The 22460-nt window shown below is 43.5% G+C and overlaps 1 protein-coding gene across 4 annotated transcripts in view; it reads left to right on the top strand.

Moving 5' to 3' along the window:
- SATB2 (SATB homeobox 2) overlaps positions 1-22460 on the top strand; it is a 185807-nt gene that overhangs the window by 13495 nt on the left and 149852 nt on the right. For all 4 annotated transcript variants that reach the window (XM_084780227.1, XM_084780224.1, XM_084780225.1 and 1 more), the window contains one exon: positions 16979-17155. In XM_084780227.1, the coding sequence (XP_084636353.1) occupies positions 16979-17155 (177 nt within the window). The remainder of the gene's footprint in view (positions 1-16978; positions 17156-22460) is intronic.

Here is a 22460-nt window from a genome sequence, read left to right as displayed (position 1 = left end):
CTTCCCTACCCTTTCCACACTGTTATTACTATTTTAAATTTAGAGGTTTAAGGTCTTTTAAGAAGACTATGAACTTAGGATGTGGGGGTCATCTAACAGTTTACCATGTCCTCTGGAGTTTTGCTGAGGTAGAAAAATAGCTCTTCCCTAAAGTGTTTTTAGCCCTTGGCCTGTTATTAAAATAAAGACATACTTGGTTTAAAAAAAATATATGCAATGGAACATACACATTAAACAGAACATAGGGTATCCGCCCCTCAAAGTCCTGAGTGTAATTTGGTGTTTCAAGTAATTTTGGAAGTTTTCGTGTTCCATCAGCAGAAACCCAGTGACCAGTAGTAATACTGAAGATCTGTAGCAGTGGTGCGTTCTCTCTCTCTCTCTCTCTCTCTCTCTCTGTGTTGTTAAAAATACAGAGATGTCCCTTTTAACTGGTGTAGAACATAAGTAATACTCCTCACTTCCTGGAGGCTGTGACTAGCAGAGTTAATTTGTACATCCAGATATCCTGTGTTCACTCTTTCTTTCTTTCTTTCTTTTTAAAATTTCTCTTTCTCTATAGGAAGAGACAATAGATTAATGATCATTTATAAGATATCTGAGAATATGGACTTTGAGTAATTTTAAGGACAAGGAGCTGGTTATTTCAGGCAAGACTATGGTAATTTTTTGGGTACTGCTGGCAAGAGAGTAAGCCATGAGGCTTGCTGGCTTTGCTTTGGTAATTTGAAACACTGTTTCCTCCTCCTCCTCCTCCTCCTCCTCCTCCTCCTCTTCCTCCTCCTCCTCCTCCTCCTTCTCATTTCCCTTTTCCTCCTCTTCCTCTGTTTCTTCTGCTAAATAAGAACTCAGTGTAGAAACAGTATATGTGAATATGCTTAAGAGCTCTGCTACATTAACATTGTTTCATTTGGATGCATATGTCATTCGAGAGTTTTTGGGTTTTTTCTTAGTGTTGAGTTAAAATTGATACAGATTCTTACCATTAAAACTAACAATCCCACATTTGGTATTATAAACTTTGTACACAGCTTGTTTGACTTCAGAATGCCGACATCCATTCTTCCTAGCAGGAAACATACAAATCTCTTAGTTATGTATTTTTATGTAATAAGTAAACTTTAAAGAACTCTGTAAGAATTGTATAGTAACTTTTACTATCTTACAGTGATGCTGAGGTACAATGGCATTTTGGAACATATTTAAAGACAGAGCATTTGACAAAAGTTGTATGTGTAACAGTTTGTCAGTGAAAAGTGACAAGTGGGAAATGACAAATGAAATGTTGGCATCATCACTCTTTATTTTGATAAAAATGTCTCAATTTGCAGTGATATAATACTGTTTCATATTATTTCATGAGTTGTAGGAGATGCATAAGGAGAATTTAGATTTTGTGAACGGGAAATTAGCAGCCCAAACTCTCTTTTCAGAAGCCTTGGCAGCGTGTCCCTTTCCCCCCTGCTCCCCGAGAACAGGAACAGCAGTGAAATGTTGGATTGAACCCATACATTTTAACTCATTATTTTTTTGAAGAAAAAAAAAAAGGGTGGGGGATAACTGAAAATGGTTTCAAGTAGGAGACCTTTATACTTAGCTGGAAAAAAAAATGTAGAAGAGTTTGCCTTTTAGCTTCCTTATTTTCTTCATGGCAATTTGAAAAGGAGTGATTTCCTTCTGGTGCCTTTGATTGTATAGATCTCTTCCCACTCCCGGCCCTCACAGCTCCTGCTCCTCAGCATTAATTTAGTGAGCCAGTAAGGTGAGCTGCGAATTTCTTTTATTTTTGAAGTACGGGAGAGGTTTTGAAATTGGCTGAGTATTAGAAACAGATCTTCAGATACAAAGGATCCATCATCCTGCGGCTTATGGATAAAGTGGTCGCCATTTCCAGAGCCACAGGAAATGGCTGAGTGTAATTGAGGTGTGAGTAAAATAACAGCCAGTTGAGGACTTCCAGAGTGGTTTTCTTCTTCTTCTTTTTTTCCTTTCCTTCTCTTCCTTCCTTTCTTCCTTCTTTCCTTCCTTTCTTGCTTTGACATAGGTGTAGCTTCTACATTGGACTGTTCTCCTTTTTCTGAAGAGGCATTACTTCCTGGATTGCTACCCAGAAACACCTCTTTTCCCCTTTATATGGAAGTGCACTCTGTAAGCCTGACATATCACAGTGTTTCTGTACAAATGTTCTGGGATATATTGGGCATGGTGGCTTATGCCTGTGGTAGCAGCACTTGGGAGGCTGAGGTAGGAGAATTCTAAGTATGAGGCTAGTCTGAGCCATATTCTGAGTTCTTGTCCAATCTGGGACACACAGGAAGACTTTATCTCAAAAATCCACAAACACTAATACCAAAAAAAAAGAATTCAAAATAAAGTTTTTAAAATCATGGAAGACTATATATATATTCAACTAACAGAATTGTTTCACTAATTGCAAATGATTAAAAAATAATAATACAAGTCTTTTCATGACTTGAAAACAAGTCTAATTAGGTGACACAAAAGGGATGAGAAAGTGTCATCTACTCTGTCTTTTGCTGTTATTTGTGATGCTATACTTAGTTGCAGATTAACAACAAGCCAGATAAGAAGCTATAAATGTATAAATATGTTTTGGATGTGCAGTTATGGCAACTGAATTTATGGCCATGTATTTTAAAATTATTATCTATATCTCTAAAGCCAAAATAGGAAAGCCCCAGATGAGAGCAAAGTGTAATGCTGCAAGTGTGGAAAGGCCCTGCAGTGAGACCTACTGATTTTTTTTTGCTAGCCAAAAATAGTGATAATAATAAAAAGACAAATCTAGTAGATATTATAGTTACCACTTAGAGCAGTGCATAAGATGAAAAAAAAAAAAAAGCAAAGCGGAGCAACTGTAACCTAAAGTAAATTAATAAACGTGTCAACAGTCTAAACCTTGAAATACTGTTGTCAGCAGATCATGTCAGGCATGTCTGATAACCCTTGGTCCAATACACTAGAACAATAAAACTCTCGAGGAAGCCTGTCTTCCAGTTTTGTTTGTTCCTGATACTGTTACCGTATGGGGCAAAAAAACCCCCTGATTCCTCCTCTTAACTTATTATCAGAATGGAGCTCTGTCCTAGCACAGCTGGTTATTAAACTGTGGTATTACTATAAGAAAAAAGGCCAAAAAGCCAAAAACCCTGAAGGAAGAGGCTGGCACTCTTTGTAAAAGTCTATATATTTTCCAGGGGTATTTGATGCCCACTCACAGTGGCACAGAGCTCAGTGCCTGTCTTTGTTTGCTTGGAGACCTATGCAGATGTGGGAAGAGAACATTCCAGATAAGAGCCTGTTTTCTAAAACCCTGAAGTCTGACAGGCCATTTGCAGGTGGTCATGGGAACAGCTGGCCTTCAGCGAGTTAATGCCAGTTTACCCTTTTCTTCCTTGAAGGTCTTTGCTTGGTTTTGGTTCATAGCTGGGAAACAAGTATCTCAGTTTTGTCGTAACTAATCATTTTATTTTACACAAGAAAATATTTTCTTTACAAAGAGAACCACATGACTGTAGAGAAATGACCCAAAGGCATACAGTAAAAATAACAACATAAAACCCTCCCAAAAACATATTTTGATATTTTTCTCATTATGCCAGCACATGAAAATTAAGCATTTCACTGCTCTACTATTTAGACATATAAAGAAAGTCAAAATTGATATTGGTGTTAGCTTATTAGAAAAATGCATCCATATAAAACTCTTAAAATTGCTGTGTTTTTGAAACATTTTTTTTTTTTTTGGTTAATAGAACAAAACTTTCTTTTGTCATAACCCAAAGATGGTAAGAGATCCACATGATAAATGTCTCTTTAAGTGTCGTAGTAAAAGAAAATGACTTGTGTTCTGAGGCAGTCGACAGTTTATGCTGTTTTGGACCCATTTCCAAGCGGTGATCGAAAACAGATTACAATAACAATTATACAGTCAGAAGATGCAATATCCATTTCTGCTTTAATTGAGTGAAGGAATAATAAAAACATCATTAAGAAAAATGAGGTGGACCTGTCACACAGTGTACACATCTTTAGACTTAAAGACGATGCCGAATAACCAGAGTGCTCCTCGTCTTCTGGTGCCGTTGGTTAGCTGAGCTCTGCATCGCCTTTCCTCCTTCCCCTGGAAGTTCACAGAAAAAGCCCATGGGAATGTGCCCGGGCACCAACCACAAGGATGTGACAGTTTTCTTGAGTTCTCCCTGAGGTGTAAGTGACCCCTTCCTCCCCCCCCTGCACCCCCTTCTAACCTGTGGAGACAGATGATCCACAGAAATAACAGCTTGTTGTTCAAAAGTAAGAGCTAGTGAGGTCCCAGCCAGCTCCCTCTCCCAAAGTCCTCAGGAGACTAAACTGGAGAGAGAAGTTGATGCCCACCCACTCCTGCCTTTCTTTCGGGATCGTGGACTCCTGTGTGTTCATGTTACCAGGTTACCAGCTTGTCGCTCAGGTCGTGTGGACTGTCACTTGAACACAGAGCATCTATCTGGCTCACATTCTGAGTCCTGTGAACTATTACAGATATCCATTTGTCCTTTTTTTCTTTTCTTTTCTTTAATTTTGAGGCTGATTCTCAGTATGTGGCCCTGGCCCTTGCTGGCCTCAACCATCCACCTGCCCCTGGGCTCAGAAGAGGGCATTACCATGCACAGCAGACCCACAATTGTTAACCTTGCTAGACTGGCAGCTTTCACTCCCCAATCCACCCTTGCAACAGGGGACAGCAGCAGGCAGCGGGCAACTGCCAAGATCAGTGGCTGCGTTTTCACTCCGGGTTGGCCTTGTTACTGGGAAACTCAACAGTTCTAGAAAACCTGGCAATGACAATGGAGTCAGGGCAGCGGCCTCTTGCTGATGGGTCTGAGCCACTGAGATTGGAGGGGCCCCTAACACAGTTTCCTCCCAAGCTTGCCCTCAGGGGACTTTTTTTTGGTTAGCTGTGAAACCTTTTCTTGGGGTCATTGCTTGAGAAGATCTTTCTGTGAGCCACGACATAAAGGTTTAAGATGGATGGCATGTCCTGTGTTACAGTGTCCAAAAGCCCCAGGCGTCCACAGGGATCATCCCCTTCAAAGGGGGAATTTATATCCAATGAACCAAAATAGCCTTAACACTTTTTTTTTTCCATGCAGACTATTTAGTTAATAGCACCTTCATTAAATAACACCTAAATTAACCCTTTGTCAGCAAAGGTGTCTCACTTTTATATACATATAACCTAACAGGGCTGAGCTTTAAGAGTCCTATTACTGGTTCTGCCCTTCTCTGGGCTTTACAGTTTGAACCTAAACATTAACTCTGGGTGGAACTTGGCATCACATCTTTTTGCCTCCAAGGGAATTCTTGTCGTACAATAAAAAGTGGTATTTCTTTCATACAACCACTGTCTGAAGGTTTCCCCTCTTCTCCTGCTTTAAGGTTGTTTCTTTAATTAAAAAAAAAATGATTATTTTAGGTGAGTGGAACAATTTCCCATTAGTTCACAATGTAAACTAGTGCATTTGATAATAGCAGGAAAGGTGCGTGAAGCCGATGCTGTAATGAAAATATTCTTCGTTTCCTCACTGGTTTATGAAATGGGGAAACCTCTGAGCCTGTGACTGCTGTTTAAGAAGCTGTGAGTTGTCAAGACGTTTTTATTTTATTTATGTTACCTACAATTGTAACCCTGATGGAAAGGAAAGAAATCTGAGTCTGTCCAAAACAACTGAGAATCCCAACCTTGTTTTGGAATATAGGCCTCCACTAAATTCACATGGCAGTCTTTTCTGTATGTTGACCCCCGTGTTAGAATTGGATTGCTAAGAGACCTGGTCACACAAAAGTGGACATGGGAGGACACGGACTGTCTTGATACGAAAGCTTAGCGAGTCCCCAGAGTGTCAGTACCAGCGTGCTCCATGGCACAGCAATCCCTCCGCAGACAGCAGCGGGCTGAGCCAGGTGTGCTGGACAGCCGGCCTTGGCGAGGTCGGAAGGCGCCTTGAGACAAGTTTGAGCCTCTTAGATTTGGTAAAATGGTACCAGGAGCCCTTTGTTGAGGGAGCAGAAGGAGATGATTCTCTGGATGGCGGTCATTCCGGGTAAGGTCACTCTTTAAGAGAAAATAAGGTGATTTTTTTTTCTTTTTTTCGTTTCCTGCCCCTCTCCATGAATGTCTAGGTAATTTCTCAGCAAAACTAACTGCATTTATGGGCTCATTCACAGAGCAAGTTTGTGCCTTAAGCACATTTTTATGGTTAATTTATACTACCCCCTCCAACCCCCGCCAAATGGGAGCTTACCATTGAAAGTCTGCCAGTGATCATTAGTTCCCAAGAGATTTTGGGGAGAAAGAGAATGACGGGGACCAGTGCACCTTTAGTGAGACCATTCGTGTGGTACTTTTGGCCACCATGGAAAACCAGACTCAACCGGAATGTTCAGGATGGCTGTGAACTGTCTGATGAGAGAGAAACGTAGGGGATTCCAATTAGCACAGGGTCAGGATCTCAACACACCTCTCCTCACACTGTACCAGTGCTTAGTGGAAAACAAGCTGCAGGGAAAAAAAAAATCCCCTAGCCCTCCAATAAAAAGATTTATAGCAAAATAATTCTCAGCCCCATAATGGGACCCTTGTAGGTTTGTGTTTGATATTTGTAAGACTGAAATACAGCCCATGTACCCAAACTAAGCGTTTATTGTAAACAAGGTACCTGCCAAGAGCTTCTATTCTGTCAAACATAATTATATTAAAGATTGACGTGGAGCTTGAAAGCAAGGTTGAGAGAGACAATTCTTTTTCACCAAGGGAGGCTTCTGAGATTCGGCTCTCTTCTTCTCTGACAGAATGGCACAGGAAACCGCCTTCCTCACAGTCAGTCTCATAAACACAGGCATGCTCTCTCTGGCATAGAGATCTGTTTGTCTGTCCTCCTGTTAATAAAATAGAGAAGTGAGCTTTCATTCACCGGAGCTGGGATGATGTGTGTTTCTCATTCATTGTCTTTCCGATGTGGCAGTCAGGGTTCTGAGACAGAGTTGCTTGCTCTACCCCCTGCCCTGTCCTAGTGGGGCCCACCAAGGAGAACCTATGCTTCTAAGCTAACCCCAAGCTAAGCCTTCCTTCCTTCCTTGCTGCCGGCCTCCTTGTCTGTTGGGCATTCTGTGATATTCATGTGAGACTAGAACTCTCTGCAAATCATAGGCTCGAGGTGCGGTATGCTAAACTCGTTCAGTGTGAGGCTTAGGGATGACTTGAGAAAAGAAAAGATTTATAAATCTAGTCCTCTAGGGTTGAGATGTACAAATCTGGGCTTACCCCCAGTTTAAAATACTACCGGAGTGTTCTAGGTAGAATTGCATATTTTGTTTAGGGTAAGGATATCTCATTTTTGAATTCAGGAAATAAATCATCTCAGACTTTAGACATACATCGGTTAAAGAAAAAAGGAATCACTTTTTTTTTCCTTTGATCAGGTGGCAGCCTTTGGATGGCCACAGTAAGGGTGAGAATATCCTAGCACTTGGAAGGCAGAGGCAGGAGGATCACTCAAGGTTTTCTTAGAGGCAAAGTGGGGTGGTCTACCTAGTAAGTCCCAGGCCATCCAGGGCTAGAGGGTGAAAACAGGTCTCAGAAAAACAAAGCAAGGAGAATTCCGTGGGTTTCATAGGCAGTGGTTTACCATTTCTCTTAGTTTTAAAAATAATCAAATTTAATATTTTTCTTTTAGAATGACATAGATATAAAGAGAATGTCTTAGAACCACAGAGAGAGAAAAAATTCTCTTCTATTTTTATTAAATAGTTGCTGTAAATTACACAGGTACATATATATTTCGAATATTGTGTCTGGGCAGTATTCCATCAGCCGCCTTTGCCTGGTCTGTGGGCCTGGCTTTATTAACTTCATCGCAGTCACAGCAATAATGACTTCCGTGGCGTATGCCAGAGATCCCATTGTCCCCTGAGGAGCTGGAGGGTGCACACTATGATTCTGACTTTTTGGTATTCTCTGGTCTCCTTTTTTCCTTCCCTTTCTCCTCCAAGGTGCTTTCTGGAGCTTGGCCCCTCTCCCTTCACCCCTCCCCCTCTGCTCAGGGGGTTGCTGAGGATGGGGCTGAGAGCCTGGGAAAGGGGCTGCTGGCTGGCTGTCCTTGAAGGTTCAGCCCCGTGGAACCTACATTCCTTAGTTCACAGTGATGATTTCTTTTAGATTCTTGTTAAATATCCATAAATGTTTTACTGTTTGAACCCTAAACATAGTAGGATTTTCTTTTATGAGGGAGAAACCTTTTTTTTTTAATATAAAAACTTTACCTTTCAGTTTTCATTTGATAAAAAATCTCTCCACTCTCGCGTGATTTCCTTTGAGGTTTTGCACCAGTGTGTTTGATCTCAATTTTTAATAATTTTTTTGAGTTAAACTCCCCAAAGGAAACATGCTTGTGCTATGAAATATTCCCACTAGAAATATAGGTAGTCTTGCCTTATTGAGAGTGAGTGCCTGATTCCTTTATTAATTCCTTGCTAGAAAACCTCAGCACAGTTAGCCTTTCCTTAACACTACACTGGAGAAATTAATCAAAGATTAAAAGAAAAAAGAAAAAAGGTTCGAATTAGATAAAATAATATTTAGGCAGAGCTCCAAACCCGAGGTAACAAAGCAAATGGTACAAGGACAGTTTGTATTGACTCCCTTCTTTTGAGCAGTGGGATTCTAAGTTACGAAAAGCTTTTGCAGACAGGGTATTGTAAAGAGGCAGAGACAAATGCGCATCCTCATGAACACGTCTTAAAAATTTACCGTGTTAGAAACCTACAGAATCAACGTGTGCTTTAACAGCAGACAAGAATCCCTGAAATTATTGAAATATGATCCAATCACTTTTAATACACCATTGAGTCTTTTGATGGGTGTACTTTAACAACTGTGGGGAAGAAAAAAAAAACCCAAAGACCTTTAGTTTTGAATTAAGTATCTTCCAGCAAAATACCATGGGTTTGAACTTTTCTGTAATATCCAGACTTAAAGAAGGTGCTGCTGTCCTGTGGTGTCGGACACCGGTGGGTGGGACTGCTGACCAACTGCCTCTCCAAACCTGAGCTCTGGGCGGTACCCAGGATCCACAGCAATGCCCTGTGCTGCTATAGCAGCAGTCACTGCCGACTCTGGACACGCATGGCCCTGTGGTCTGGCGAGCTTCCTCTGCCCAAGGGAAAAACCAGCTCCTGAATCCACTTGTGTCCATCTTTTTTTTTTTTCCTAGAAAGCGCTCCCTGTTGTTGATGCTCACTACAGTGCAGAAGGGCCCTCATGATGCCGACGGCAACGTGACAGCTGGGAGACTTGGGGCCATGGGAACAGTTCACACTGCTTACTGATAGAGACAATTAATGTCTAAGTGGACTTAGCCTTTTGTTAAACCGAACCACTGTTTATTTTGGGCTTACCATAGGTCAGGCTTGAGGTAGGGTATGGCAGAATGGAGATTTGTCTGAAGGTGGGCCTCTCCCGGAGCTAGCCACAGGCCAGGTGGGCCTGTCCCTGAGCTAGCCACAGACCAGGTGGTGCTGACATCCGGGGTGGGGGTGGGGGTGGGGTTAGTTCCCAGGTTTCAGCTGGCCATGGCAGCTGAACCAGCTGTAACTCTTATTGAGGTAAGTTACCACAGCTTGCCTCCTGGGTTTCAGTGATGCCGTGGTTTCAGGCAGCCTTTTCTCTGACTTGATCTTGCTGGTGAATGAATTCCTGTGAGGTTAAGTGTGGAGTCATTTATACTTCCTTCTACAAGCCTGACGTCAGGCTGAGGTGTGTGCTCTCTGACACTTGAGGACAGGTCTGCAAGCGGAGTATGCGGATACTACAGCTGGCTCTCCTTCCTGCTATTTTGGGGCTCACGGTGAGCCTTTGAGGAGCCAGTGTTCACTCTCCGTACCTACCTTCTCCAGGCCTCCTCTCGCACTTAATTCCTAAGGTTAGGGTCGCCTTCCGGGCCTGAAACGCTATCTGATTTTTACCACCAAGAACTCTGAGAGTAAACTCTTACCTAGTTTTCAACCCCTCACCTCTTTAAACGGTGGGAGGGTGTGGATGTGTTAAGAGGTTTTATTGTTGAAACCTTCCTTGGCAGGGAGTGTCCAATCCCTGAGTCAGGGTGGGGAGGAAGCCAGACTGTTGTGTTTATGGCTTTGTTTGCCTTTGGCTGTTTCTTCAGAGCTGACAGTAACCCTCCCTCTGTGGACCTCCTAGAATTTTCTGCCATCCACCTCTATCTGAGGGACAAATGAAACCAACGGTCCAAGGTCAGGAAGGAATGCTGGACCTTGGAGCACCACCAGGGAGCCTCAAGGGCCCCAGGTTGACCTGTGAACCCTTGGGTGACTGACTCCCCTATACCCAAATGATACACTTCCTTTACCCCTACAATTGGTGGAAATATTATTTCTACTTTTTAAAAAGCGCGATCTGACATTTTCCTCCAGTTAAGCTTATTTGGAAGGAAATAGGAAGATAACAGTCACCCCACGCACACTGATGTTCTAGTCAGTCACAGGGTGTGCGTGGACAGAGGTCCCATAAGATTACAGCCTGCGGTACTGTGGTAGCCATTTTACACTTATGTGCGCATATGCCGAGATTTGCAGAGAGACCAGGAAGGCGTCTCTGTACCTCCCTTGTGAGTCGAGGAGATGAAGAAACAACAAAGCCATTTGATAGCAAAATGTAGTGTATTTTTGAAATTCTGCTGGAGATTGAGCTGGAGGCCTTGCACATGCGTGCGTGCTTAGTGTTCTCTACCCCGGAGCTCTATCCCCACCCCTAAAGTGTCACCTCAGCTTTTTATCAATAAATCTCAGAAAATATCCACATCAGCCCCCGGGGTGGGGGTGGGGATGGGAGTATGCCCCTGCGGGGTGGGGTGGTGGTGGGGGGGAGAGTATGCAGCAGCTGGGTTTGGAATGTGGCCAGCCTTAATCTCAGAAGGGTGGGCCGAAGACAGGAGGAAAGGAGACCACAGGGCCAGGACGAGGTGCTGCTGTAGGCAAAACATAGTTGCTTATTTTTCCAAGTTTTGACCGTGGCCCCAACCAGGAGGTAAAAGATGTTCGATTTCTGTTTCTGGGTGTGGTTCGTCCTTGACTCTCAGCCTTTGCTTTATTGTTGTAGGGTATGAAGAAAAGGGTCTAAGTTGATGTTGGTGAGCTACTCCTGTTCTCTCTTTCTCTCTGAGAGAATCAGGAAGGAGATTATACAAATAAACACTTTGAGTTTGCTAGTAAGTTGTAACAGGAAGATAGTCCTTTCTTTCTCCTTAGTCCTTAGAGAGCCCTGTATTGTCTGCTTTGTACATTTCTTCCATCTTTCTAGGGCTTCCTAGGGTGTAGGATTTATTTCTTATGGAGGCTGAGGACAATGGACGGTACATTGCTTCAGGTTCAGTTTATGCAAACAGCAGATGTGAGGAGCAGCTTCAGTTGCCCTGGAAACGTCTTAGGTGATAGTACAAGATAGATCAAGGCCCCAGGACCAAGGAGTGGTCCTGTGGCTACCTTCTTTCCTGAAACGGGTGGGTTAGGAGGAGCCTAGAGGGAAGGGAAGGGCAGGCCTCCTATCACCTCAGATGAGCTACTGTCATTCAGGGGCCAGTTCCGAGAAGAGGATTTGGATGGACTCAGGAGACAAAGGGGCCAGGAAGGACAGTGGAGCCTGTCCCTTGGGCATGATTTTTTTTTTTTTCCTCCTTGTCTGAAGTGCCAGAAGAATCTCTATTTTGGAAGCTTTTCCGGGTCTGGTGTTGTCCCCGCAATCGGGAGTCCTCACAAATTTCTCCGATCCAGCAGCACAGGTCTCTCCCAGGGCGTAGCAAATGGGGAGGGCTGTTGGCTTAACAGGTTAAGTTGTCAGGTTCCTGTGGGCAGAGTCTGGAATGTTATTTTCCAAGGACAATGTGGGATTTAGATGGGCTGAGTGGATGCTCAGCCATGGCCATGTCATGTAGTTTATTAGCTGAGGTCAAGATTAACCTCCTTGCATGGTAAATGTAAGGGTGTCTGTGCTAAGTCCGTGATGGGCCAGATGGGAGAAGATTCCAGCTCTTCTCATTGTCCCCATGCCAGCATGGTCGGTAGCATCCCTTAAAGATGACGACGGTAAGAGGAGGTAGGAGAGCTCAGTACAGATGTAGAAGTAACAGTGCTAGGAAGAAAGCAGCTGCTGACAGTTTGCTTAGTGCAGAAGAGAGGCAACCACATTTGGCACTCTGGAGGCACACAGAGAATGCCTTTTGTTCTTAAGTCATATAAGATCTAGAACCTAAAGGAAAGATCCTTCCCTAAGGAGGTGGGGGTGGGTGGGGCAAGAAGTGCTCAGGACAGTTATGTTGTCGTCTTAGTGTCACTTGTGAGCTAACCTTGTGTAAGGAGAGCCATTGTGTTTGTTGGTGTCTGGCAGGTTGCTTGCAGCGGCGTACTATCTGACAGAAATATAATACAAGGTGCGTGTGCGATTTCTCACGGCCCCACTTAAAACAAGCCAGAGACACAGACAGCAGTTTTAACAATGTATTTAGTTCAGCTTATTCAAATATTATTTCTACATGCAATTCATTTGCTAAAAGAATGTTTATAATACACTTACTTTCGTTGCTTTTTTTTTTGGCATGAAGTCATCAAAATTGAGTGTAATTTATACTTAACAGCGCTTCTCAAGTGAAGAGGCACCACCCGGGGTGTGCTTTTTGCTCCGTGGCATGTTGAGTGCTGTCAGTTGCTCTTGTCTGCATCATAAGCCATCAAGTGGTTATCAGTCTCATTAGGTCACTCAGTGGTGGGCTATCCAGTCACGATTAGTGTAATTTTTATTTGAAGAAATACTTTCTAGTGTCATGACCATTGCTTACTGAAAAGTATTGAAGAAGTGAGTTCTCTTCCTACTCTGTAATATGGCATTAATACTCATATTTAAAAAACAAAAATAGGAAGCGTTGTTTGAGAGCTGTATCTCACTCAGATGACCAAGATATAACTCACACACACACACTTACATACTCATGCACACACTTAACACACTCACACACACTCATTTGCACTTTAGCTGGGAGATTTTGAGTCTTGGAGAGCTGCAAATAAGTTACCAACAGTCACTGACTCAGGCCAAGAGTGACAGTAGCAGGATTTGACTGAAAGACCTTCCACCCTAGGGCTTTGCATAACACTTAGCCGTCTTCCCCCCTGTCTGTTCATATGGCCAGTGCGGGACGGAGTCTGTAACCACGGCTCTTTATGAACTATCACAATGAACGTGGCCGTTTCAGCATCATAACAGACGACAGCAGGGAAGCACGCTTCTCTAGTGGAGAGAGCCCTGTTTCGTGTCTGCGATGACAGAGGACAGCGTACGACGTCCTGCTTGCCCGAACGAGTCTCGATTTTTTTTAGTAAATGGCTGGGGCCCAAGTGCCTGTCCTCAGATTAAACTCCCTGCCTAGCTCCAGCAATTGTAAAAGGCTTAACAAGGCTTATGATCAAAAGGTCCAAAGTTCTCGACTTGATCATTTGGAAATGGGTCTGTGCTACAATAAAAGAAAAATAATGCCATAAGGTCAAATATAGGGCTAGAGATGGAGTTCTCTTTTTATTTTCTCTAGGACCCGTTTGTAAGTTGTAACTGTGTTTAGCTTTATGCTGCTGCTTTTTTTTTTTTAATTGAAGTTACTTTATTTACTCTTCCCACTGTTAAGTTTATTTTTTGAAGTATTTTGTAAATTTTTCTCTCTCTTTTCTTCCTTTGCTTGGGGGTAGTAGTGGGACCACCTGAGTAAATTTCTTCCTGGGGTGTACATTTCTACTTATTCTTTTATGGTTTGTTTCCCTAGGGGTGACCTGTTTTCAAAGGCTTTTTAGTTCTACACCTTAGTTTTAACTTCTATTATGCTAATTTGCTATTTTTCATTTACTTATTTTACCATTGTCATTAGTCACTGCATCAGTTTTTCGTATCTTTTTTGTAAAAGGCGACTTTTATTATAAAACCATAATTGTTAAATCAGTCAAGTACTAGTAAAAAGATTAATTTTTTTTAGCAACATATTATAATATGTATGTGCCCGTGTGTGGCTCTGTGTGTGTGCCTGTGTGTATGCATGCCCGTGTATGTGTGTGTGTGTGTGTGTGTGTGTGTGTGTGTGTGTGTGTGTGTGTGTGTGTGTGTGTGTGTGTGCATGCCCCTGTGTGTGTATATAGGTTTGAAGTTGATACTGGGTGTTTTCCTCTATCATTTTCCACCTTCTTCTTTGAGACAGGATATTCCATTGGACCAGAAGCTTGCCACTTTGTTTACGCTGGCTGGCTAGTGAGCCCAGGATCCTCCTGGATCCTGACCCTCAAACGCTGTAGTCACAGAGACATATGCTGCTGTATATGGCTTTTACATTGTGCTGGGCATCTGAACTCTGTCTGGTCCTCATTCATACAGCAAGCGCTTCATCCACTGAGCCATCTTGGTTTTTTTTTTTGTTTTTTTTTAAGTAGGTGATACCTTTAAGGGGACTGGCAGTTCTCTTGACTAGAAGGATTCACTGTTGTGCTAGCCAACAGTTGCTCCCTTCAGCCACCGAACTAAAACACTTAGGAACTAGTTCCCATATCGATGGTTACAAAACAGAAGTCTCTCACATGTTAGAGATCCCTGAGATTTTATGTTATAGTTTGTATTTAACTGTATTGCACGGTTCCTTTGAAATTAATGGGACCCTTTCAGCAAGTCCCAGGCTTACTAAGGCGTGGGTGAATGATAGCTTATTGAGTAGCTAGTTTCCTTTAAAAGGCCTTATCTGTGGTCTCCAGATGTGTAGCGCTCAGATGTTGACACTAGGAACTGCACGTGTGGACTTTCAGCACTGAAACCTCTGTAGACACAGGTATTAGTGGCGCAGCAGCTTATGGCACCGCTGGCTGCATGGCTGTGTGTGTGCATATGCTTAAGTCACTAGAGCTAGAAATGAGCCTGCTTCCTTTGACAACGATTACCACCACTATGTACTAGTTAAAAGGTCTAAATGGGGCTATTCCCTGCAGGGAAGGGCTCTCCTGCTCGGGATGTATAAAGCTCCATTATGCTTGCCCAGGAAGGCTTTACAGTGCTTCCAGCTACAGGGTGGCCAGAAGCCATAGCAGACATGTTCTTTCCTGTATCTACGGAGTGATGAGTGATGCCTGGCACATAGTAGGCACAACAAGTAAATGCTATACAAATGAGCGATGGGAAGATAACGTGGGAGATATCTAACTTGTATTATGTATTATGTGTCTCAAATATATCTGGGGATAATCTCCCATAAGCCAATAAATAGTAAATACTTCCTAAGCTAGTGATGGTAACCAAGGCAAAGTGCACTGTATGAAGCACCACACTAAGTCATCATCTTTGCCTAAGATTTGCTCTGCCTCACTGCTACCTTGATTCTTCCTCCCCTCTGTAGTGCATAATGAGTTTGCTGTGGGGAGTAATGACGGAGTCAAGTTTGTTTCAAGTGTGGTGTGGCGAGACGTGTAGGGCTGCTGCACAGGCTTAATAATAATTACCACGGTCTTTAATGATAGCAATTCTTAATGAGTATTATTATTGTTAATAATGATATTTAATAATTATACCCAATACTTATTATCTTTAATAATAATAATTAGCACATGGGAACCAGTTGCACCATTGTATTATCTTTAGAACAAAACCCCGAATCTATGGCCCAGGACTCCGTGCAGTGTCTGTTTCTCTCCTCTGCTCTCTAGATCACAGGGAGTTGGTCAGGAGGCATCTGGGGGCAGGGCAGGGAGGGCTTCTGGAAATCTCCCATACACTCTGTGCACTGGGCCCATTCCCAGCCATTTCCTAGAGCTCTTCTTGTCTTTATTACGGAGTGCCTATACCCAGACCACCACCCTCTCCCAACCCTCCCTCCGCCTGCCCAGGCACCCATCAGAACAAAGAAGAGACCCAGAGCCGACTCTCAGTCCATAACATACTAATTTGTGTGAATTACTCAGGGCAGAGTGCGTGTTTATTACTTGTACATTGGTAAATCTTTGATCATCTTCTGTCTTGCTATGTTTAGATTTAAATGCCTGCGTGGCTTTTTCTAAAAAAAAAAAGTTTAGAAAATGTTTGGTGAATTAAACATTTTTTAAGCTTTTCACACTTTGATACAAAGCAGAGAAATATTTCAGTGACAACAGATTTCAACAGATTTTAAATAGACTAATTTGCTTTATTCTTTAGTGTAGTTTACTTTGTTTATTTAATTTTTAATCTGAAAACACTGAAAAATATTCTTTCCAGGGGTAACTTTTGTCCGTGCATAAAATAATTCCAAGGAGATGAAGTTTGAATTTAGCTGACTGTTTAACATTAGTTCAACGTTAGCTGCGATTTTTATGACCCGCTTTTCAGGCTAACTTGATGGGTTGCTTACTGAGATTAAAAAAAGAAAAAAACCTAGAAGAGGACTGCTTTTGACTTTCCTGTATATATTCCTATAGCATTTCAGGCCTGGAAATTTAACAGTCCTCCCTACTGAGTACTGCAGACTAGCAGCATTGAAGTACATTTCTAGGCAAAAACAGAGCTGATGTGAAAATACTAGTGTTGTGTAGTGATAAAACATGAGATATTGAAGGTTCTAACCTCAATCCCGGGCTATGTACTGAGATGCCTATGGTTGGTGCAATCTACCTTTTCAGCCCTGGAATTTGAGGTTTTCTGCCCTTGTCCTCAGCAGTGGGGCAGCCATACAGGGAAGATCCTCTCTCCTCACCTGCTGCCTTGCATGGGGCCCATAACTCTCAGGCCTGGTCACCCTAACCTATATGGGGTCATAGCGGAGGAGTAGCTTTTAGAACGGTCCTCTTCTCTTCTCATCCTGGGAGGCTCAGATTGCCTTGTAACGCCGTCTTCTGCCATTGGATTGTGTCCCCCCAGGTTTGATGATTCCTGTCTTCTGTGTGGTGGAGCAGTTGGATGGCTCTCTCGAGTACGACAACAGAGAAGAACACGCTGAGTTCGTCTTGGTGCGAAAAGATGTGCTTTTTAGCCAGCTGGTGGAGACGGCGCTCCTGGCCCTGGGGTACTCCCACAGCTCTGCAGCGCAGGCCCAAGGTATTATTCCTTCATCTTCCTTCCTAGCCTCCTGTGTGATCTGAGGAAGTGTATGTTCTTCCAAAAGGGGGCTGTAAAAGGGTTGTTGGATGCTGCTTCTGGCACTAGGCAGGAGAAATCGTGCAGAATGTCCTCTTCTTGTCTGTGAAGTATTTGACCAGTACCTCAAAAGCCACCTAAATTGACTTGTATTTCAAAGCAATCGTCAAGGTGTTTTTTTTGCATTCGTAATTCTGTGGGTTTTTTTTTTTTTTTTTGTCACGTCAGCAAATTGGTGTTCTCAGGGCCAGTGTTGAGATATTTGACCCCTGACTTATCCAATTTAATATATGATTTATAAGCATATGAAATTTATTTATTTACTGCCTTGGGCTTATGGTTTCTGCAGTTTGCCATTGGGTTTTAATTAAACAGAAAATGCGCAGTTGCATCTTATTCTTTTGTACCTTTGAAAGCTGTTCGGCAGTTTTGATGTGGTCTATTCATTAAGGAAAAAATAAGTTTCTTTGTAATCACTCCTTCTTACCTACGTAATTAACTACTAAGGTTACATTATTATATTGGCTATAAGGGAGCTCATGTGAGTTGCTCTTGTTTCTTTCTAAGGCATAGTGTTCTCTTATGCCAAAGACTCAGCAAAACAAATAATAACATTTTTCCTCAAACCTTGAATAACGAGGGAAAAAAACACTTGAGCCAGTAGAATTATTACCCTTGTTTCGCAGATGAGATGACTCACATAGTTTCTGATAATAGTTATAAAAGTGAGAAATTCATAACCTCTCACTTTATATGCTAACTTCTCATCATGTTTATTTAACGTGCCTGTGGTCCCCAAGATGTCCTGCTGTGTCTTGAGGCTGGCTCCATGTCGTTCTCCAGAGAGATCAGTTGGTTTCTGGGGTTCTGATGACACGGCAAGGAGGGATCAGGTGGTCACAGAGCCACACATGCAGAGAGGCCTGCACACACTACTGCAGTCTCAAAAGGAGACTTGTTTAAATTATAGCATAGTGTTACCAGGGTGGCCAAGCCTATATTCCCAGGTGAGTGTAACCTACATGCGTGTCCTGCGCATCTCGGTACAGAAACCTGCCCTTGGCCAGGCTGGGTGCGGGGGACAGCAGCTAACTTGTGGAGTCCACTGCTTTCGGAGCAGCGACTTGCTTTCTGTGTCAGGGACTCAGGGTCTGATCCCCCAACAAACTGCGACTGGGCACGGCTGCTTTTATTTCATGTGATGTGCCCAAGTGAACTAAAAGAACCATTTGCCCTGTCCCCATAACTTTCACGTCATTTTAGGGATCTTTTTTCTTTGACTGTAAAGGTCGTTGTATTCCACTGCTTGCATCCTGGCATGCCAGCTTCCTGTTTGACAGGACTATCTGTCTCAGTTAGCACGGCTGCTCGGTACATCATGCGCTCACATGTGGAACACAGAGCACTAAGTGGCCAAGATTTGATTCTTGGCACATGCAGAGGAAGAGACTCTCAGGACGTGTACACCAGGGAGCCCTGCTAACTCTCAGTGATGTGCACTGAGCTCTCTGCTCTCCACTGTGGGCTCGGCAAGCAGTGACTATTGTCTGTCAGGGAGCATTAAAAAGGGGACAAGCCAAAAATAATTACTCACTTGCTTAATGTTTCTGAAAACTAAGGTTAAAAAATTATATTTTACATATATATATATATATATATATATATATATATATATATATATATATATTGTTGTTGTTGTTAAGTTGAATCAACTCATCAAAAATGCTGTCTAACTCAATACTTTATGTTGTGGGAAGAAGAAGGTTTATTGTTTATACACCCACAGACTTACAAAAAAAAATCAGAGCTTGCTTATTTTTTTCTTATGCTGGTGACCTGTTTTGAATAAATGGAAAAACTTGGAATTGTTCATATTTTTAAAAGATGTAGCTCTTCCTTATCATTCTGAAGATTAGGAGGTTAAATACCTCTATTATGACTAAGTGGAGCATCTTATAATTAAATAATACCTTTTGAATAAATATATTCATTCAGATGATTAGAAACTATCTGGGATAAATGGAAAAACACAGGATTATTCATTTCTCGGAAAGGAAGAAGTAGGTCTCAATTGTCACTGAGGTGATGGGACCTCGAGTGACATGCTTTAGGAGGCAGGCTGTTCATGAGTTAGACAAACGCACAGCCAGTCTACAGAGGAGGAGGTAGGACTCAGCACGGAGTCTTGAGATTCAGGCAGTAGCTTTTATGTGTGTGGGGTTTCCCTTTTCTTTCATTTTTGTTCTGAGTTTCCCATGCTTATATGATTCTTCCAAGGTAGGGGTCAGGGGGCTTTCTGGCCAGTCCACTGGCAAAGGAGCTACAGTGTCTTCCTGTGCTGGCAGTGAGAGGGAGACAGGGCCAGCAGGTGCTTTTGAAAAGGGATTTTTTGTTTTGACATGACCAGAGAAGATGCTCAGCAACTGACTTGGAAGAGCAGTTCAGAGGCCTGTAAAAGAGCAAATCTGCAGCGTGCTTTTGAATGACGCTCAAGTCCCAGTCAGGGTGTGTACCCATCAGGTCCCAGTCAGTCAGGGTGTGTGTATCCAATGTGTACCCATCATGTCCCAGTCAGGGTGTGTGCCCATCACGTCCCAGTCAGTCAGGGTGTGTGTACCCATCAAGTCCCAGTCAGTCAGGGTGTGTACCCATCAAGTCCCAGTCAGTCAGGGTGTGTACCCATCATGTCCCAGTCAGTCAGGGTGTGTGTACCGATCAAGTCCCAGTCAGTCAGGGTGTGTGTACCCATCAAGTCCAGTCAGTCAGGGTGTGTGTACCCATCAAGTCCAGTTAGTTAGGGTGTGTACCCATCATGTCCCAGTCAGTCAGGGTGTGTACCCATCACGTCCCAGTCAGTCAGGGTGTGTATCCATCAAGTCCTAGTCAGTCAGGGTGTGTGTACCCATCATGTCCCAGTCAGTCAGGGTGTGTGTACCGATCAAGTCCCAGTCAGTCAGGGTGTGTGTACCCATCAAGTCCAGTCAGTCAGGGTGTGTGTACCCATCAAGTCCAGTCAGTCAGGGTGTGTACCCATCATGTCCCAGTCAGTCAGGGTGTGTACCCATCATGTCCCAGTCAGTCAGGGTGTGTACCCATCACGTCCCAGTCAGTCAGGGTGTGTATCCATCAAGTCCTAGTCAGTCAGGGTGTGTGTACCCATCAGGTCCCAGTCAGTCAGGGTGTGTGTACCCATCATGTCCCAATCAGTCAGGGTGTGTGTACCCACCAAGTCCCAGTCAGTCAGGGTGTGTACCCCTCATGTCCAGTCAGTCAAGGTGTGTGTACCCACCAAGTCCCAGTCAGTCAGGGTGTGTACCCATCATGTCCAGTCAGTCAAGGTGTGTGTACCCACCAAGTCCCAGTCAGTCAGGGTGTGTACCCATCATGTCCCAGTCAGTCAGGGTGTGTACCCATCATGTCCCAGTCAGTCAGGGTGTGTGTACCCATCACGTCCAGTCAGTCAGGGTGTATAACCATCAAGTCCAGTCAGTCAGGGTGTGTGTACCCATCATGTCCCAGTCAGTCAGGGTGTGTACCCATCATGTCCCAGTCAGTCAGGGTGTGTACCCATCATGTCCCAGTCAGTCAGGGTGTGTGTACCCATCATGTCCCAGTCAGTCAGGGTGTGTGTACCCATCACGTCCCAGTCAGTCAGGGTGTGTGTACCCATCATGTCCCAGTCAGTCAGGGTGTGTACCCATCATGTCCCAGTCAGTCAGGGTGTGTGTACCCATCACGTCCCAGTCAGTCAGGGTGTGTGTACCCATCACGTCCCAGTCAGTCAGGGTGTGTGTACCCATCACGTCCCAGTCAGTCAGGGTGTGTGTACCCATCACGTCCCAGTCAGTCAGGGTGTGTGTACCCATCACGTCCCAGTCAGTCAGGGTGTGTGTACCCATCACGTCCCAGTCAGTCAGGGTGTGTGTACTCATCACGTCCCAGTCAGTCAGGGTGTGTGTACCCATCATGTCCCAGTCCCCAGGGCATCACGAATGCTTCTCTAAGCAGGAGCTTGTCAGTTTCTTTCTCTGAGAGGGTATTCCCTCCAGGTGAGCTGCAAAGATTTTTATTTATTTACTTCTAAAGGGTAATAGAAATTCTACTAAAACAGAGTCCAGGCTTTCCCCAGGCCATGTTCACAAAATATTTAAATGCTGGATATTGGCACTAGAGAAAAAGGCACCAGAAACTGTCAGAAATCACAGGGACGTGTTTTAATTGACTTCTACTTTCCACTTACCAGCGTGGGCACGCGCGCGCATACACACACACACACACACACACACACACACACACACACACCTCACACACACATGCACATACACACCACACACACACGACACACATGCACATACACACCACACACACACACGACACACATGCACACATCACATACACACACACATACACACACACACACACCCCACTATGTAAGAGGCAGGGCTCATCCAGTCTGCTATTATACATAAAAAACTGAGTTGGTAGACAGAGGCCTATTGAGCAGTGCACACTTGCACTGTCTAACAGACTGTGAGCCTGTGCCTCAGCATCAAAGCCCTTACTTAGAGTAACTGAAGAGAGGGCTGTGGTGACCCTTTTCCCTCATCTTAAACTCACCACTCTCTTTATTCTTTTCTTTTCAACCTTTCAACTTTGTCCCATGAGGCTTCCTGTAGCATCCGTACGGTTCCCACTCTATGCAAAGATTATTCAGTCACTGGGCATGCAGCAGCCCTGGTTGCTGTCAGGCTGGCTTTGGGTGGAGACAGCTGCTGTGGCAAGAAGACGTTCCGTTGTGCATAACTGACTTAATGCGCCAATGGTCATTTTATCTATGGTGCCCTTCTGTAGGTAATTTTCAAAATAAATTTGATTAAAAATTATTTTATGCATTTGAGTGTTTTTGCCTACATGTGCGTGCATCCACCACATGCATGCTTAGTACCTGCAGAAGTCAGAAGAGCTGTCAGACTCCTTGGAACTGGAGTTATGGATGTTGTAAACCACCATGTAGGTGCTGGGCGCTGGATCCAGGTCCTGGATTAGAGGAGCAAGCACTTGTAACTGCTGAGCTATCTCTCCAACCTCTAAGTTGTATTTCTGACTGGTGGGTCTTATTTAAATACAAATACGCTAAGCAAAAGTCTTTCTTGGCCTATTGTTTTTGTGGTCAAGAGTAGGTTTAAGGAGAGTTGTACTAATCATTGCTTCTTATTTATCTTGAATAAATACATCATTACATTTGTAAAGTAATTTGAAATGATTT

The sequence above is a fragment of the Acomys minous genome (genome assembly GCF_964271855.1).
Source record: "Acomys minous genome assembly, chromosome: 4".
Lineage (NCBI taxonomy): Eukaryota > Metazoa > Chordata > Mammalia > Rodentia > Muridae > Acomys > Acomys minous.
The sequence above is the reverse complement of the archived record's forward strand: the minus strand, read 5'-3'. Positions and strand labels throughout refer to the sequence as shown.